Source organism: Micropterus salmoides, unplaced genomic scaffold, assembly GCF_014851395.1.
Source record: "Micropterus salmoides isolate LMB-PRFRI ecotype aquatic unplaced genomic scaffold, ASM1485139v1 Ms_hic_scaffold_19, whole genome shotgun sequence".
NCBI lineage: Eukaryota > Metazoa > Chordata > Actinopteri > Centrarchiformes > Centrarchidae > Micropterus > Micropterus salmoides.
In genome coordinates, this window is record NW_024041039.1 from 6,374,169 (window position 1) to 6,393,892 (window position 19,724).

At 40.2% G+C, this 19,724-nt stretch overlaps 1 protein-coding gene across 3 annotated transcripts; it reads right to left on the minus strand.

Annotated features, from left to right (window-relative positions):
- Positions 1-1,876: 1,876 nt before the first annotated feature.
- Positions 1,877-19,519, minus strand: nsd2 (nuclear receptor binding SET domain protein 2). Of its 3 annotated transcripts, none has more exons than XM_038728125.1 (22): positions 19,367-19,519; positions 17,182-17,819; positions 16,512-16,674; positions 16,182-16,345; positions 15,269-15,709; positions 14,600-14,819; positions 13,175-13,284; positions 12,864-12,966; positions 12,647-12,756; positions 11,979-12,068; positions 11,478-11,604; positions 10,698-10,898; positions 9,873-10,052; positions 8,688-8,844; positions 8,359-8,561; positions 7,777-7,880; positions 7,363-7,632; positions 6,324-6,440; positions 5,780-5,921; positions 5,568-5,674; positions 5,143-5,341; positions 1,877-4,704 (listed from the first exon to the last, which is right to left on the minus strand). In XM_038728125.1, exons 2-22 carry the CDS (start codon positions 17,788-17,790, stop codon positions 4,397-4,399), a joined length of 4,125 nt encoding a protein of 1,374 aa, XP_038584053.1. In that variant the 5' UTR covers positions 17,791-17,819; positions 19,367-19,519; the 3' UTR covers positions 1,877-4,396. The 3 variants fall into 3 exon arrangements, with proteins under 3 accessions (XP_038584053.1, XP_038584051.1, XP_038584052.1); XM_038728123.1 differs by having other exon boundaries at positions 16,182-16,348; XM_038728124.1 differs by lacking the exon at positions 19,367-19,519 and adding an exon at positions 18,294-18,743 and having other exon boundaries at positions 16,182-16,348.
- Positions 19,520-19,724: the final 205 nt, after the last annotated feature.

Consider the following 19,724-nt stretch of genomic DNA (forward strand, 5'->3'; position numbering starts at 1 on the left):
CGTGGCATTTAATTTGAAATTACAATCTGTCATTTGAACAATAAAACCTAAATGTAAATGATTCATGAACACAAAATGATGAACAATCAGACTGTATAAAAATCATCTTTGGGGCAACAGCTTGTAGCCCCAGTGCATGCTGGGAGAACTCAACACTTCCCTCACGTAACTGCGGTCACATGATCAGCACTCAACCAATCATGTGGATGCTGATCACGGTTTCAACTACTCATTTTGCCTTTCTTTCAAAATAAGTGCACACAATTATTCAAGATAACTTTACCTAGGAAAAAAAATCAACTGGGTGAGAATAAAAAAAAAAAGATTGTTTTAGCCTGATATCAGCACCTTAACAGGAATTAGTTAAGCCACATTTTTGGAGCATTGATCCTTCAAAGGTTATCGGATATGTGGTCTGTCCATCTTTACAATCCTTAATTTTTGAAAACCTGCAGAACTTTGATTTTAAATTACAATTAAGTTCCAAAAGTTTCTAAACACACCAAATATGTCCGTTTGAATTTCAGTTTGTAGTGTAATCCAATTAATTTTAACGCTGCATCCGTGAAATTTCTGAAAACTGACTGCTGGAACAAACAGACACATAATCATACTAAAATCATAATCAGTTTATTATAATAATGTGTATTTGTCAATTTAAAGGAAATTTTACATATAAGAAATAAAATGCTTCCTTTTTTCAATTGAGGAGGAAATACTTAAAATATGATAATAATAATGGACAAACAAACAACCTTCCTTTTCAGACTATTTTTACATTTTTGGAAACTTAAACAGAAGATTTTTAAAAGCTGTAATCATGTTTAAATTGTTTAAATTTAAGAGTGGGCCACATGGACAAAATTAATACAGTTGTAATAACTACAACATTGTCTGTTTTGATATGTTGTGTAATTTTTACTTGCACAAAATTAAAATTTGTGTGACAGAATTTGGTCAATTAAACTTTAAAATGAAACTGGTTAGAAATAAGAACCAAACAATGACATCAATGTTGATTTTGTCACAATATGCATGTAAGGAGACTTGATTAAAAACTATAGATTTACCCTCTAAGCACCAATTTACTTAAGATAATTGCAAAAACTACTTTTTACAAGTGTCAGTTCACTCAAAATACAAAAACATACTTAACCACAGGTGGTGTCAGACTATGCATACTCTTTCAGTTTTAAAGTGCCAAAGGTTTGAGATGCCCCTACCTCAGAAATTTCTGCCTCCTCCAAAATACATGGCGCCGAACGGGATTTCACTGATTTCATGATTAATCATTGACTAAGATTGAACACTGACATCTCTCACCAGACACCGTTTCTGTTATTCTAGATACTCCACAGACCTCATAGTAAAGGGTTTTAATAGGGACTATTTCTTCATGAGAAAGTAGTTCCAATTAAAAAGTCAATGGGACACTTTCTGTAAAGACGCACAGCTTTTTAAATGTACATTTTCAGTACTTTGAGCACATGAAATTCTACATACTGTATTGAACACAAAACTCCGAAGGGGATCTCTCAAAACCTGGACACGGAACTCTCTGCATGGTCATTAAACTGAGGTGTGGACACAAATACCAAACCTATAATGATTTAAAAACCTTACCATATAAAAGTGTTAAAGTGAGAGTAAGGTTGTTTGTATGTGTTTTGGTTCAGACACTAAACTTGAAAATGTTCAGTAAGAAACCAGATTTTTCCTTTTTACTCAAAAACAACTTCAAATCAATTTCCAATAGTTGCAGATACATATTCTGTTGATCAACAAATTATTTCAGCTCAGTTGGATTAAACTGTTAACCTTTAAAGGAAATATGAAGTTTTAGTCTGTCACAAGAGATCAATAGAGAAATCGGTAGTAGATGCATGTTTGGTCACTTTTTATTGCACGATTCAACGGACGTGAGATCCTGCACAAAAGTGTTTCAGCACTGCATCAAGAAAAGAAAAAAAACGAGAACATACAATGTCAGAAAATTGTATATTTACAATAGATGCATCACTATGACCACTTATACATTATGTACATATTAGTCTCTGGTTTACTATGACAGTAGTTACAGAAAGAAACCCCTACGCACACGTTACACTTCAGCTCTACAGGGAATTACAGTGCTTACAAAAATAACTGGCTGGACTACATTCACTCAACACAAGGTTCGGGTACATACAAATGGAAAATACTCTTGCTTGCTGCACCTCTGGACATTTCCCATTCACACGCCCTGGGAAAAACCAAAACAAACACACAAAAGGTGCAGTTACTTAAAAAAAATAAAATAAAACTCCCAACTCTAATCTGGTTTCTGGAGAGGTTTTATGGATCCCAGAGAAAAAGCACGAACAAGTGGCTCTCAGAGAAAATGGCTGCAACAAGCCGCCTGTTTGGGGAGATTCAGATTCTAAACTTAGATTTAAAAAAGGCCCAAGAATTGTCTGTAGCCTCCGTGTTGTTGAAAAAAAAACAAACACCGTCATAACTGACCCAGAAGACTCTGCAAAATGCCTTAAAAGTGACAGATCCACTCAAAACAGAATCAGTTAGGGCAAACTGGCACCTCCAAAATGTGAAGACAGCCAGCTTTTGTTTTTTTGAGGGGGGATTTATTGAAAAAAAAAAGCCAATCTCTATTTCCTAAAGCCCAAGAGGATGTTATCAAAGTGCTTGTTTTGAGCGACCAATAGTCCAAGACAGAATGATATTCAAACGAAACACTGCAAATTAAGAAGCTGGAACCGGGAAATGTTTGGCATCATTCCTTGGAAAATTACTTTTAACCTGAACGTACTTTGGATTGCGATGAGTCAACCATATTTGTTTTTGCGAGCGCGTTTCGGAGTTGTTGCAAATGGTATTTAACAAAGTTGAAAACTGGTAATTACAGTAACTTCAGTCGACAACAGGGCAGCATTAGCATCACGCTTTAAGTACGGCTGAGGATTAAGAAATGCAGCTGGAGATCACGGACCACTGGGGGTGATCCGAATGGCCACGGTACTCTATAGTTTTCTTAAGCCTCCTTGTAATGCTTCATGTCAAGTACGAATATGAAAAATGCACCAAAATTGGAGTCACAACGTCTCAGCCAGTGTCTTATTATTCTGTTCAAGTATTAAACAAGCAGGGTGCAGTTTTGAGACTAAAAACCTCCTGAGGATTTGAAACAGTTGTTATTTTCTTTTAAAACCTCAGACAGGTGAAGTACTCAGTAAATTTCAGTAAAAAGCCCAGCCAGTGACACTAGGAGGCCTTCAAAATCAGCACGACGTGTCTATTTATATTTATACATTAAAATCTTTGCATTTCAGATATTTCAGTCACAAAACAAAACAGCACCTTAAGGTTAGGACTCATAACTCAACATAGAAAAATGTCCAAGAAAACCGCAGATATTCCTTCATTTAACTGGTTCAGCATCAAGCAGAGAGCATTAAAGACCAATAAACCTCCCAGTAGTGTTTCTATGTCAGATGGCAGTTTAAGAGTGCTCTCGGTTTAATACTTTCTGTAATCCCTTGTTGTCTGGACAGGAAGGTAGATAAATGTGTGGTGCCATCGCTCAGCATGCCGATACAAAAAAAAAAAAAGTTGAAAGAGAAAATCAAATCTAAACAGTAAAACTGAGCTAAAACAAAATAGCAGGTTGTAAAATAGCAAACAAATGTCTACAGTTAAATGTAACCTATGGCTACGAAATAGAAGTAAACAGGTCATCTGAGGCCTATCCATAGTGTTCGATATTACATCTGGCATATATACACTATATATAAAAATAAAAACAATCCATTTGGCAACCTGTTTGATGTCTTGCACTTTTCCAGTACTCATAATTTTGGTCTTTGATATACACATATATAGATATAGCTATAAAACTCTGCTGTTCAAGATCATCCGTGTTGAGTGACGGGGGAGACTGAGATTCAAGTTGGCAGACGGTGACGCTGCAGAAACCAACTGCTTCCTTTTGTTATTCTAAAAGAAAATCAAATAATCAAAACAAAACTATAAAAAAAACAAACAAACAAAAGACAGTTTGGTTGTTGGAAGAATGAGAGTTGGAATCCACTAGCCGAAGTTTCCTGACCTGCGCTCGCTCCGCTGCTTTGTGCTTTGACCACAGATGGCTGGCCTCAGTGCAGACAAGTGAAAATAAACCTGAAAATGTTAACAAATAAAAAAAACATGATACGTTTGAGCGGTTAGCTATAGAGGCTGTTGCAGAACATGTGAGAGATCAGCGGCTTTCCCTGATGAAGATGTACAGTGCCTTGGTTCTTGTGATATTATTACGCGGGGTGTATATTTGTTCATGAAGGGGGGGAAGCAAGTGTCAGAGTTTAATATGTGGTTCTTGCTCTCTGAGGAGTCAAAGGTCACTTCAGGCCTCTGCTGCTTTCCTCTTGGAGCCCTTTGTTTTAGCCTCGGCTCCCTCTGCCTTTCTGGAGCCTTTAGCAGGACGGCCGGCGATGGTGGCAGCAGTGGCGGTCGTCGCCTCAGAGTTAACATCCTGATCGGCCGGTCCCTCTAGCTCGTCGTGCTCCAGACAGCACAGCTGTCCTGTGGGAGGCCAGGGGCGCAGCGTCCCCTCATGGTGAGCCTTGCAGAAGGAGTTTGGGCAGAGCTGGCAGAAGGCCTCAGAGTTTTTCCCGCAGACATCACAGTGGTGCCAGGGGCAGTCCCAGCGGCCTGCAGGGAGCGAGGACGAGTCATACGAACACAAAGTTGAGAATACAGCTGATCTGAGATCAAAAATAACTGGTGGTGGAAATTTGAATTAAAATGTTCCTTATCTCTACATTCCCAAACCTTGCTAACATATACATAACTTTTACATAAATTTGATATTACGTTTACAGTCTAAATGTGTATTCTTTTGCATGACATGTTTTAGAAATCCCTCTGAAGCAGCTATTTGTTTTCATGTTTGTCAAAAAATCTGCCAGAGACCTGGCGTTGGTTTAAAATAAAACTCTTGTAAAAATGTTTATTGTAATTATTGACAATTAATAAAAAAAAAATTAAAAAATCTAAAGCTGTCCTTTTAGTTGCATGCAGTGAGGATCTGACTCAGCATTAAACTACACGCTGTGACGTCTGTAGTGTAGAATTTCCGGGGTTTCTTACCAAAGGGTCTCTTGGTGAGGTTCAGGCAGGACAGGTGGTAAGCTTTGGTGCAGGTCTTCTTGTCACAGAGTACCAGCTGCCCTCCGTCCCCGCAGCGGAAACACTCATCCTCAGACTTCTTCTTCCCCTCAGATTTCCTCTTTTTATACTTTCTCTTCAGCCTCTTCCCTTTTGGCTCGGCTGTTTGGCCGTTTGAGTTCTGTGGAGGAGACGCCAGGTTGGGGAAGGTTTGATTGATGAAAACATCTCTGACCCATAGATCCATACAAATTAAATATAGCCAGAATTTCTAAAACACACATTTGTATTAATGACCAAAAAACGGTACCGTCTATTTAACACACTTTTATAGATGTACTTTGGTAACTTAATGTCATTTCAACTGAAATTTGAGCATGAACCTGCAGCTACGAAGTGAAGCTCACCTTAGGTCGATCGCCAAGAAAACCGCTGCAGTTGGGAGCACCGCAGCGACAGACGGTCTTCTCATTGCCGAGGCAGTCCAGGTTGTAATTAAAGGTTAGTTCAGTCCCTGCAACACAAAATACAAAGTTAGGAAAAATCAACAGGATTTGAATAGGAATAAGAACTAAATCTGCGGGCAAAGCTCATCAATCTTGTCTGTGACTCGTCTCACCTGCTGGGATGTCACAGACAGCGAACAGGCCGACCCGTGTGTCGCCGTTCACCGTCCACTTCTGCGTCTCACAGTTGGGCTGACAGCTGTGGTTCATGAAGCGAGAGTAGTTTCCTTTCGGACCAGCGTCAATGATCCGGTCCTTAAAGAGATAAAGAAGACCAAATTATTTGTTGCACCTTCCTCTAAGTTAACTTTTATTATTTTCAAATTATATTTCCCAGATTTTCCTGTACCAACATTACAACATATATAGCAAATCCACTCCTATTACTCTTATTACCTAATTTGCAGTTAGGCACTTTTTATGATATTACGTAATAGCTTTAACAATTCTATTTATAGGATTCATCAGGTCTGACCTGTAGCTGAGAAAGCATCTGTTGTATTGATCACGATGTTACAGCTGCCTCTAATGCAACATTCCCAGTTCAATACTAATCTGTTCATTTTGCTCCCAGTAGAAATGGTACTGCTATCGAGCGTGCGGCGCCCCGACACAATGCGAGCAAAACACACTCCCAACATCCAGTTTGACACTAACCTTGTCAATGGTGAGCATGTAGAAGTCGGTGATGTTGTTTTCCTGGGCGTACTTGATCCTCGCCCTGCACTCCTCCTCGTCGATCAGCTCTCCGATGTACTCGTTCACAAACTCACCCTGTTTGAATAATGTCACATCAGACCGGCGTAGTCTCGATACTAGAAACGTCCAGAGCCGAGGAGCATAATTTCCGACGATCCAAGTATTTCAAAAACGGATGAGTATTGGCTACAGCGCCTATAAAATACTATTCACTCCCCAAACATTAAATCAAAGTGGCTTTTATTACCCTGATCAAAAGAGATAAAAATACCCTTTAATGTCAAAGTGAAAACAGTGTCTATATATAAATAAGCACTGTCCTATCCTAAGCTGATCTTTGCGCTCTTTTCTGTAATACATTGTGCTCATGAAGGATGAGCTGCCGAAAAGGCTGTTTTAAACTGGAGAGAAAAAGAAACCAGAAATGTTTCCTAATGTACAACATGTCACTTACAGCCCAATCAATACAGGATATTTGAGGCCTATACTGATATTTCACAGTAAGAAAAACAACGAAAAAACTGAAAATATATCCACCGATTTGAATTTGCTAATTTACTGAAAATAAACAAACAATTGATATGGTCCCCTTATATACACACCTTTAAAAAAAAAAAAAAGTTTAAAATAAACTTATCACAACGTTCCGCTGGACAAATATAGAAAAGTGAGCTGGTTTCAAAACACATGTTCAGCATTTCTCGTCAGTTATTGGTTGATAGCGCTATATCTCCCAATGGCTATTATCGGACAATTTATCTCATTTCAAGTGACTAAACAAAATAGCGAGAAGTTATTCCTCAAAAACACAACTGAGATGTTCTAATCTTTGTGTCCTTCTCTATGGTGACATTAATCACACTTGTTTAAATCACACTAAACTTTACAATCAACAGAGTGACATTTAATGAGCTAAAAAAATCAATCAATAAAAGTATTTTGTGTTACTGATAATACATCGGCTGGTCCCACTAAAAGATGAAACCTCTTTCCTCACCTTCTTGATGTCCCGGAGAGACACCAGGCCCCAGCCCTTGCCGGGCGTCTTGATGATCTTGGTCTCTGGGTAGAGACGTTTGGTGAAGTCTTGGTTACAGCAGCGCTCCCCGCTGGGACACACCTGAGGGTGGCACTCATACTGCAGCATGCGGTTCAGACACTCTGACTCAAACCCACACGGTCTCTCGTCTGTCAGCTTGCAGTTACACTTGGGGATCTCAGAAATGTCTGCCGTGTAGACCTGAACCTTACCAAAAGGTTTGTTGACCTGAAAGAAGGAAAAAGGTGATTTCAACATCATGAAACATCAATAATAGAGGATTTTAAATATCTAGTCATTTAATTTGATTCATTCTTTAATATAAAGTCTTCAAATGCACCAGAGAGACAAAAGCACTTTTAGATTTCAGACCTTGATAAATTTATATGGGGGTGGTTTCCTGCTGTTCTCTTGTGCTTCTTTGGCCTCTCGTTTCATTTTTATCTCCTTGAATCGATCTTCAGCCTCCAACAGAGCTGAGGAAACAAAACAATGTAAGTGTCATTGCTTTTCATTTAATCTGTGGTTACATTCATTGATGAAAAATGCTTGAAATGAAATGTCACAGTGGCTGACTGAATGTAAGAAGTAGGTTTATAACAACACAATATTTGTAGTTAACCACGCTGGGAGAGAATAATGTTTTGTGTTATTATAAAGACTTCTTTGCGGTCTCAAAACTTTAAATTATAAACATTTCACATATTGTATTTCTTTTTTTTTTTACCATAGTGGAAAATACAGGTTTGCATATAAATCTGTCTAATTTAGTGTATAGAATGATGAATAATGTATGTTAAAAATATTATCTGACTTAAAATGAATAATGTGAAAATCAAAAGAAAAACCATTTTCTGTAATTATGTGGTTTGATGCAGCTTTGGTTACAAATGTGTCTTTCATGAGTTTAAATTACTAATATTTAATGCATTTCTAGGATGCACTGATCCTCACCATTCTTGAACACTTTGCCGATGCCAGTCCTCTGGTGCTTGCTGCCCCGGTCTCCCTCCATGTATGGAAACACTCGGCCCTGGTGAGTCCAGAAGTAATCCTTGGAGCCGAAGAAGAAGACTGGGAACTCTCCAATCTCATGTCGTAAGTGTTGGATGTTGGTGGGGATGTTTCTGGGGTGGTGGATCTCTGCAGGCCACCATCTGAGGTGAACGAAATACATAAGCAGGGTTTTTTATTTATTTATTTTTTATTCAGAGTCATGACTTTCTGGGCGAGATTAAAAAGAAAAGACAAAAAGAAAAACTGCATCAGTACTAATTTCCCACCTGTATGTTCCCAGTTTGACCCAAATGATGTCCCTGTACTTGGGTTTCTTCCCGGCCCGGCAGTCGTTGCAGAACCAGCTCCCATCAGGCATAGCGATGTTCAGGCAGTCAGGGTGAAAAGCTGCTGGACAAGACTCGCAGCACAGCAGCTGCCCCCCTGCAACAAAAGACGTTTAGATGGGTGTATAACAAGCTACACCAAGTACAGTTGACTCATCTGTACGAGGGCGATAAAAACAAGCACAATAAAACACAGAGGTTTAGTCTGACTAGCAGCGGGGGGGGGGGGACTGCTATGTACAACACACTTGTTAATCAACCACCAGTACAGTTGTTCTGTGTGCTTTGGTTGTGAAGCTGGGTGGCTACAGCAGGAGGACTGGTGCAGTGGCTCAGAGGCACAGGCAAAAAGTTTAATCACTTAAACATCAATTTTGAAACAATTTTCAAAAGTTTGCCCGCGAGAGCTGCAAGATGATAATAAAACCCTGAAAGCAGGCCACAAATTTACAAAATAACTCCCATATGACTTTAAAGCAGTCTCTGCAAAAATTGGCTGTGATTTTAACTGAAAACTGATGCTCAGGAACTGCTGTAGGTCAGCATTTCCTCTGATTTTCAGACACCGCAGTTTGTGCAATTAACAGCTCCACACCCGTCCCGGTAAAGCTGCAGTGCAGTGCAGATTTCCTTATTACCCTTTATAGTGATATAGGGGGATATTAATCATTCAGACTTTGTTTCTCTAGAACATCTGGAAAATCTACAACCTTATAAACTTCCCATAATTCTTTCTCTGTAGAGCTATATACACACACATCCTATTACAGCAGGGTCTCAATCAGTGTTTGATAGCAGAGGTGGGCCACGTCGCCTGAAATAAATACAACCTCCTGACGTAATACAAAATTAATCCACATTAACAGTCAGGTAAAAATGAATTAAACAGCATTTTGTCTTTAGTGAATGTGGCTTTTGTTTTTGTTGTCCTCTACCTAACTAAACTGACTGCCAAGATGCGTCAGGATCTGGGTAACTTATCCCAACTGGTGATATTTGGTTTTAAAAGCACAAAAGAGCCTTGAAATGACTGTCACACGGCCGGCTGGTTAAGTAGACAAAAAGGTCTATATATGGCTGTTGGTAACTGCGCTTCTTATTGGTGAGAAAGGAGAAGTGGCAAACCTTTGGAGCACACGAAGCACCAGCTAACGTTGACATGACTGTGGTGGCTGTAGCCCTTCTTGGCGTGGAAGTGGTTGGTGCAGATGATTGCAGTGTTTGTGATCATCTCGCTGCCCGCAGCCACACACAGGTCACCGACGTGGTACGCGACAGGGCAGCGCAGGCAACGCATCAACCTACCTTCAGTACGGAGAGTAAGAGAGACGCCAGATTAGACAGATTTACATTACTGAGAAATACAAGTGTAAAGTGTCTCAAGTCTACAAAACTAGGTTTTATTCTGCTGGGGGAAGGCGTAAAGGAAAATTTGTCTTTATGGAGCTCAAGGCTCTAAAAAAAAATAAAAAATAATGTGGCCTGGCTGCAGTTGGAAGGAACAAGAGAACACTTTCTGCAAATAAATTCATGTACCTTCAGCTAGTTTTACCGTTACATTAAATGCTTGTAATTGCAAAGTTCAAAAGTTTTTTTTACAGCAAAGAAAACAAACAAAGCACACTTCCGGAAACTGAACACAATCAACTATCAGCTTTTACACTTATTCTAAAACTCCCTGTTTGTCATAATGTCCCTGGCTGATAAGACTGATGACGCATTTCCTTTACACTTTACAGTTATTGAAATGGACAGTTGACTCAAAAATGTCCTTCCCACACAGCTTTAAAAGCCACAATAATATTCCATCAGCCGCTATGAAGTTCAGCAAATGAACATAAATGTAGACACACACATACACACAAACTTAAGTCTCAGCACTAGAAGTATCCCTAAATGTAAAGGAATCTTATCAAAAAAAGTGTCATGTATAATGTTGCAGAGCCTCACCCTTGGTGGACTTGTGCTTGGTGCGGCAGCCGTAGTGGCAGCTCAGGCAGGTGTGGAGTGGACAGCGAAAGCCCTTGTTGTCGAACACAGTGAGAGGGTTGAGGCGGATGCACGCTTCGTGGTAAAACTTGCCGCAGTGTGGGACGTGGCAGCGACGCACCGCGCCCTCTGACTGCTTACAGTTGAAACACGAGTGAATTCCTGAGCGGAGAAACCAGCAACGATTACAAACATGATACCAACATTACTGTATCCCAAAAAGATTACTGATTCAACTACTTAACGGTTCCATATGCACAGATAGTATCAAGGGTAGAGATCAGGGGTTAACTCATCACAAACCGCTGCTATGTTACTATCCACAACAATAAAAAGAGTATGAGTCACAAGTAACTTCAAAGAAACCATAGAGAAAAAGTTAGCTGGATACAGCCTCTAAAATTTTAACTAAAAGCTGGTTTGATTGATGTGAATAACTAAATAAATACATGGTTTTGACATATGGTAAGAGCAAAATAAAACTAAAATATTATGATTATAATATGACTAAAAATATTCACAGATTAGTCAAAAAGAAAAACAGATAATTCATAACAAAAGTAAGTATTAGCGGTAAATAAAAGGACCTACTTAATTAGATTTTGAGGTACAAAAAGTATCCAATAAGTGACTTATGTTACGTTACAGTCAAGAACTGAATGTAGGTCAGAAAGAGGTTGCTTTTTAAAAACAAAGTAACTGACCAATCGCTGTTTCCTGGACAAAGTGACAACTTCTCACCTGTGCTGCACTCCTGACAAAGCAGCTTCTCGTCAGGTTTGAATGACAAACCCAGACACTGGAGATGAAACATCCCACAACACTGGCCTTCACAGGGCACCAAGTCTTCACCAGCCTGCTCACACATCTGTAGGAAAAAAAAACCCCACCACCACACAGATCAAAACATAAGCAGCGACTGAGACATTTGATCTGAATAAAAGACCAAAAATCAGCCATCGTAGAGCTTTTATCAACTAGGATAAAAGGAACAAGTAGAAGAAGTATTTTTTCCCCCAAGAAATATCCTTATGTGATGAACTTTATTTTCCCCATTTATGATCATAGTATGGGTTGGACATTACCTATTAGTTTCAGACTTTGTTTAGTGTATTATGTGCTTGAGCGGTTTTGTTCTTTTCCCCCTGAATTTGTTTAAGTAATTTCACTAAGACAAATGCCAATCAATCATGTTACTATGGCAAAAAGTATAAGGACATTAAAAGTCTTTGGCAGACTTACCTGGCAGACAAACTCTTTCTTGCGTTCACCCTTCTTTATTCCGTCTAAGCTGTCACTCGGAGAGTCAGGACGTTCTTCACTTCCAGAGCCCTGCAGCACACAACATGTGGGCAACTTTGAATAAAACAGACAATAAGAAACATTCACACCATCTACAACACAATTAACACCTAAAGTCTGTTTTATTTCCAGGAGACCTGAGTGATGAAGGAAATTAAACAAACAAAACTGCAGATGTAACTTTGTTCGTAGAACAGTTCTGCTCATAAAGCAGAAAATGGGTCAGAAAGTGACTGAATTGTGATTGAAGACAACTTCCATCATTCATAATAAGCTTGTTCAGTTACATTAATACCAACTTACTTGCACTGGCAGTAGGGCTGCAACTAACGATTATTTTCATTGTCGATTTTAAATTGATGAATCTATTAGTTGTTGGTAAGGGTGTAACGGTACATGTGTTCGTAACAGAGCGATTCGGTACAGGACTTTCGGAACGGTGCACATGTGCACCGAATGCACTCAAGTTAAATATTAGGCTTGTTTTGTGTGGAAATTGAGTTTCCACACGGACATATTAAGTGGCGGATTTGTGGCTCTTGAGCATGCAACTACTTTTTTATATTTACTAGTAAATCTCAGACTGATCAGGACATATTCCCTCTCACCTCGGGATCAGGACACGGGGAGGCTCGCCTCTTCTTTGCCTTGGAGGTGGAGGCCTGGTTCGCCGGTTTCCTTTTCCTCCTACGCTTGGGTTTCTCCGCGTCTTGGTCATCTGAGAAATGAACATGTTCATGCAATGACAACCAAGTTCTGTAGAGCCACAACAAAACAGAGTAATGGAGAGAAATGTTGTGGAGACAAGACTATCAAGATGATTACCGGTGAGGAGAGCTTTTGACTTATTCATTCGTCTCTTGGTTTCTTTGACATCTGCTTTCTTCCTCCTCCTCTGCTTTTTCTCTGCTCCTTCTAAAACCGAGGCCTGTGAAAGTTTGTGGGTGTGATAAAGAAAACCATTGTTTTATTACAAAGTGCTTGCATCCTAAATACTGTAAGTATTTACTGTAATGCTCTAAGTAAGACGTTTACTTAAGATGAATAAATTAAATTCTCCACAAGATCATCCTCAAATTTATTTTGCAAAAACAGGTGCAGGTCTGACATGACACTGCATCAGATGAAAACCTCACCTGTTTTTCAGCATCTTTGCTTGTTTTACGTCTCTTTTTAGGCTGCTGACCCTTCTCGGCCGTAGCATCTGTTAGTGGCCTCTTAGCGGTCTTCTTTCGCTCCCTCTTGACTAAAAACAACAAGAAAATGTTCTTTTAAAATTTTTTTTACATTTTTACCGCTGTAAATGACGAGAACGGGAAATGCTTAACGATATTTTCAGGCAGAGTAGCTCGATGATTCAGTCAAAAGCTTTCTCCAACCCTGTCAATTACCTAACAAAACATAAAAAAGGAAAAATAATGACATTTTTGGTTTCAAAATTCTCTGCGTCTGTGGTTTAGAAATATTACACAAAAACTGACAACTGACTATCTTGAGGAATCTGTCCTCTGCTCATGAGTCTTTTTCTTTTGCCTTATCGTTTTGACAACAGCAACAAAAGGCTTTTTAAATTAACAAAAGCTACACGTGTGTAAAAACAACACTTCCCCCCCCTAATTAACTACAGATGAGGTTAGTTTCTGGAAATAACGGTTCCAGTACTTCTATGAAGTGGGCTGCACAACATTTTTTAAAAAAAACTAACATTGCTATATTTTTCTTTTCAGCAATATGTGTTGCAATATGAAAAAAATACAGGAAGTTTCACCAGATTACTTCAGTTGTTCTATTTGAAAATAATTAAGCATCCTAAAAGAACTGATCAAGAATAATATTGGGATTGCTGGTTCCTGTGCCTGCTCGTCACTCACTAGTTACAAACGGTGTATCCAAGAACTCTTAAATCCGAGTAAATGATGTTACATCATACAAACTTCTCTTGTAGATTAGATATTGAAAATGAGAACTTTCCAAGTGTTCCTTTTCTATCAAGCAGCAAAAAAGTTGAGGTGGTTAGTTTGACTTGCTTGTCATTACACTGTTCTGCGACATGGCTATTGCGCAAGAGCAAACTGCGATAACAATGCTCCAGCGATATATAGTGCAGCCCTACTATCAAGTATAATTTCAAACTTCTGCTACGCTTCATTAATAGAAAAAACTATTTTATTTGCCATAGGGTGTTTAATTATTTACTGAGTTATTATTATTATTATCTGTGCAAATGGGATTTTGGTATTATGTGACAACATAAAAAAGCAACACATTACTACATCAATCAGCATTTTGCATTTCTAAGCTTTAGTGCTATAAGGAATAAACATCTTACTTGGTTTTAGCAGTGTCACAACAATCAGGAGGGAAAACTCTTAAATATCATGGTAACATTAAGTGATAAATTCCACAATAACCCCACCACTTTGCTCTTTTACCAGCCACATATGGTAATTTAAAAGCACGAGATTCCACAGCTCTGGTAAACACATACCAGCTACAGCCACATTTAACTAATCCTCGACTGATGGCTTTAGCTGCTGCCCGTGTTTCAACTTTCAACCAACCTGGAACTGAAACTTCAAGTGAGACATGTTCCGAAACATCGCCTGTCGAAGAACCCAGCTTTGATTTCCTTTTCCTGACGGGATCAGCAGTGTTGTCCGTTGCAGATTTTTTCCTTCTTCTCACGGTCTTTGTGGAAGACTGAGCCTGTTTGGGTCTCCTCTTTTTCTTCTGAGGTATGGCTGATTCAGCTTGTAAATCTGGTGCAGAAGTGGTGGGATCCTACAAATAAAACGACCAAATGTATTAAACAAAGAGAGTAGAAACTTTAAGCTGGCAAAAAAAGAACGTAACATTAGCTTATCAGGGTTATTTCCATTTCACAGTGCTCTTAATATTTTCACTTCTGTGTTTCATTACAGAATTTACAAATTGTTGTTGATATTAAACTCATTGTTAACTCATTAAAATATGCAGTTAAGTGGGTTAAAATGACTGCTATGCTGAAACCCCATACCTAAAGCATATTCTTCACAACAGCAAAATTCTGGGTCGATCAATGACAAGATTAACTATATACACTTGTTTGTAACTGTGTTATACTGGGCTGAAAAGCCAAAAAAACCCTGTAGTGTGTAACTCATAAACCTTTGCAAAGTCTGCATGTAAATAATTAATTATGCATGTGACAAGCAGTCTCCTGGCGATGAATTTTAGTGAGTTATCCTAACCTGTGAGGTTGGCTGCGGATGAAGCATTTCTTTGGAAGAAACTCGGTCATTCAACTTGTTTTTCGACAGGAAATCATTTAGACAGCCTTTGCCCACTTTTCGCCATACTCCCATTCTGTGTTTTGTTCTGGGTGCTTGGGTCTTTTTCCTTGTTGAAGTGCTGTTTTGGGACTGAGGGTCAGCTGTGGGGTCATCGGCAGAGCCCACCAGCACAGAGGGTAGATCTGGGTTAAGCCTAGATTCCGTTTCCTGGTCCATCTTGTTGCTCTGTTCTGGCTTTAACTTCTCCATGATGCGGGGGTTCAGATGAGGTCCATCATCATCATACAGAAATGCGAAGTTCACCATGCGCTCATCCAGTGACATGACGGAGGCCTCTTTGGCCTGAATGATGCCCATGTTCCACTGAGCCTGGAGTTTACGGGGCACAGAGGGGGCCGTCTGCGTGACACAGGGAGAGAATAGCAAGATTATTTGCTGCTCGCAACTGAGTTGGCGGGTCTAACGACCTCGATACAAAGCTACAATCCAGATCAGTACTACGCAGACACTGGCTCCAAACCAGCGCAAGATGGCAGCGCCTGTATCCCAGATATTTTGGCTTCATTTTGTACAGTTGGAGGAAGTGGAGACACGTCATCCACCTTTATATACAGTCTGTAGTTGCTACTAAGAGTATGCCATTAAAAAAAAAATACTTATCACACTGTGGGCAATATGTATAAAAAGATAAAATTTGATTAGCGGCATATGACAGTTGTGTACGAGAAGCCTTTCTAGCAAACATGGCAAAAATCATATGATGTAAACATTATTCCTTTCTTGTTTGTTGGTGAGAAAACAGGCTGTGAAAGTTTGACCGTACGAGCAAATGTTGGGGGAAAAGTTGCAAAATCAGAAGAAGCCGATTTACCCTTTTGTGGATGACACGGGAGGCTGGCTGTTTGTTGCCCTGGCTCAGCTCCTGGTATTGATCCTCCCCTGTGAAGGACACCAAGTTCTTCTCAAAGATGTAGCCTCTTTCTGGGGCGTCTCCAAAATACTGCACATGGTAAAGGAGGCCAGACCTGCTGTTGGCTGCTATAAAAAACAACAACAAACGTTTAATTGAATAAATAATCATGGAATGTTCCATATACTAACATGTACAACAATAGTTATAACTATTATTCCCTCTTTAACTTTACAACACATAACTTAAAGCAAAGTTCCACTAATGTAGGTGATCGTGATTGTATCTCACCTTTCTGTTTGAAATGATTATTGAATTCTGGGTCTGTGGTCACCATGCAAGGCCACCAGGGGTATCCTGACACCTTTGTCCAAACCAAATCACCAACAGAAAAACGGATCAGCAGAGGGGACTCATCTGTAGCCTCCACCGTCACCTCTGAGATGAGAGCAGGCTGAAGAAAAATAAAAATAAAATAATCAATAGATAAAAATAGAAGCTAATCAAGGCTGCAACAGCATTTCCTTCCTAAAATCAGTTACTTTCCCCCCCCCACACACATCTCAGGCACATATGCATCACTACCATTGTTTTACACCTCATAATACAGGCTCATAATTATACAATCTATTGTAAGAAGCTTTGGCTATGTATCAATTTTCTAAATTTTTAAGCCTACATAGAAATCATATTTACTTCACATTTAGTATTGCTTTCTCCAAAAAAGGTATGTGAGCAAATAGCTGATTGTCATCAGACTGAACAAACTTTACATATTTGCTAGTAAACATTCACCGTGTATTCAACTGCCCATAGGGGCACTGGTACTGTTTGGTCACATTTATTTGCCATCTGTCAGTGTTTAATGTTGGTCTTTAAACCAGTATTAGCTAGACATTTGGTAGTTTGTATATTTACCAAAGTCAATTATAAGCTCTTAAAAGCAAGAATAAAAGCAAACCTCATCAGCTGCTCTGGTTTCATCTCCAAAATTGGTGTGGTCAAGTGGCTCCACAGGGATGGCAGAGGAACTGAGGTCTGTTTGAGGTTTGTGAGGTCTCCCCCTTCTTTTTTTCACATCCTGTCTCATCTCTGGTCCAGACATATCTTCAGTGGTTGTGGCCAAACTGGTCCCATTTGCACAGCACGGCTCAAACATTGGCTGCTTGAACACCTGGGGTATCGACACCTTCAGTTCAGGTTCAGTATGAGGAGTGCAATTGTGCTGATGGGTGCCATTTGTAGCAGGGGCTTCAGCACCTTTCAGCATAGGTGGCTCCGAAACGCAAAGCTTAGGCAGCGGATCTTGGTCCCCATTCAACACACGGGAGGTGAGGTCTTTGAGTCTCTCGTGGCTGTGGTTGTTATGAGTGTGGCCAGCCATCTTCTGAAGGACACTGTCTTGTAGTGTGGCAGCCAGCTGGGCAGTAGCTTTGTCCATTAGTAGAGCAGAGTCACTGCTCATGTCCCCCCCACCTTTCCGTACACTGAGTGATTCTGGCAGCTGCTTCATGCTGATCGGGTTGGCTAGTTCAGGCATCGAAGGCAAGGAGCTACCTTTGCTGTCCATCCCATCTAAGCCCCTCCAGGCTCACAGAGCTACAGGACAGGGAACACACACACACAGGGCTTCTTTTTCCACAGGTTCAATCAGAAAACGTTAACAATATCACACAGTCAATTGTTGGTGCCCTTCATGCTGGTAAATTGTAAAGTGGGATTCTGGGATATGAATCCTATGAGCATAACGTTACACATTTTACAAAATGGCACTCACTTGCTCCAGCGGAGCATGAACAGGGAGCTTGGAAGCGACAGAGAAAGCTGCACCTGTCACGGAATGTTCAAGCCAATAGTTTTGGATGTTTTTATAAGAGATTTGAGCGACTCTACTAACTAAAAGTCGGAGGTAACAACACCTCTGTATAGTAAAATAATACTGATGCATCAGTGAAATCCAGACTATAACGTTACGTTGATAACAACTAATGTGAACGAGGTCAAGTCAACCCCATTCTCGATTACATCCATGCATACGAACAAAAACTACTGGGAGGGTGGAAAACCTCTTACCATGACTATTTAAGTTGAGTTTATCCTGGAAAAAGACTGGCTAGCGGCTAGCTGCAGTCTGTGGAAAAGCGGTAACGTTATGGAGAAAGCAGGCTGCAGGCTCCTCGGCTACACCGCATGCAGCGAATACCCAATGAGTGGGTGGCTAGCTGTGCCGCGTAACCACCGAATCACCGGCTAGAAAAGCCGCGGAAATGGAAGCAGCTGACAAGTCGTAGCAATGCTAATGGAGTGCGAATATCTGATGGAATTAAATGCATCAGCTAAAAGCTAACATGTTACTTTGTGGTTTACGTTATGAGGTAACGTTACCTTAGCTGTAATGTACCGGAAAGACGGTTGGACTTGTCGATTTAACGGTAACGTTATAGTAACGTAACGTTGACACAAGCGTCTTTAACAACCGTTCAGTTAACGTTACTCTAAACGCATTAGTAAAGTAAACTAATCCGTTAACTTAGATTGTTATGCTGGCTTACTCAAAATACCAACGGAGTCCAGCAGTTCCACTATCATGTCATGCACGAAACGGGCACAGACTACAATCTGAAACGGAAGCCACGATGTGGTCATCTCATGGATCCCGGCCATGGACGAGCATTTTCCCATACCGTGCAACCGCATCTCTGTCAGTGCTATAGTCAGCCATTACGCCGCATTCCAGCAAATAGACAAAGCCGCCACCCAAAAGCTAAATGCAGTTAACCTGCTAGCTAACCTACCCGATTAAAGCAAATATGCGAATAAGTTAAAGGAACAGGCACACAACTGGACGATTGCCGTAGTTTGTATTAACTGTTTTGCTCTCTTTTCACTGATAGATAATGTGTAGGCGCCATGACAGCTTGTTTCAAAAAAGCTAACGGCGCTAGCCAAAGCTAACCAGCGTCCCGCTGAAGCCCAGTCTAACTGCACATTTAACGTTAGCACCGTTAGCTAGCTTGCTAGCTAGCAAGCTAGCGGGTCCTATCTTGCTAAAATGGATGGTCGGCCCGAACAAGTGTCCCTGCAAAAATAAAAAAACGTATCCCCGGGATTGACAATAACATGAAAGACCGTAACGTTGTAGTTACCTGTTGAATCTCCTCTCGGGTGGTTAAAGGGAAAAAATGCCCGTATTCATCCTGTAAAGCGATGGATTTCATTCAAGTCGAATCAAAAGCTTGCGGGAAACTCAAACTCTCCGGCCAACCAGCGCGAAAAATACTCACTTCCGATTGGTCGGGAGCAGAGAGAGGCTCCAACCGGTCCTTTCAAAAAAAAAAAGAAAAAGAAAAAAAACCAACCGTAGGAAGTAGCTGACCCCGGTGTCTCCCGTCTGTTCATCATCATTACATTGTTTTTAATCGTTTGTGCGTACAGTCATTATATCCAGCCTATGTGTATTTGTTTCTTACAATAATTATGTAAATGGGCTGTGACTGCTATGTC

Excerpts from the sequence above, each read along its gene's own strand:
- nsd2 (XM_038728123.1), bottom strand. The coding sequence starts at position 17,790 with ATGGACAGCAAAGGTAGCTCCTTGCCTTCGATGCCTGAACTAGCCAAC. Across the intron at positions 13,285-14,599 it reads ACTTGAAGTTTCAGTTCCAG|TCAAGAGGGAGCGAAAGAAG; the intron begins GTTGGTTGAAAG and ends TGTTGTTTTTAG. Across the intron at positions 12,757-12,863 it reads GTCAAAAGCTCTCCTCACCG|ATGACCAAGACGCGGAGAAA; the intron begins GTAATCATCTTG and ends TTCATTTCTCAG.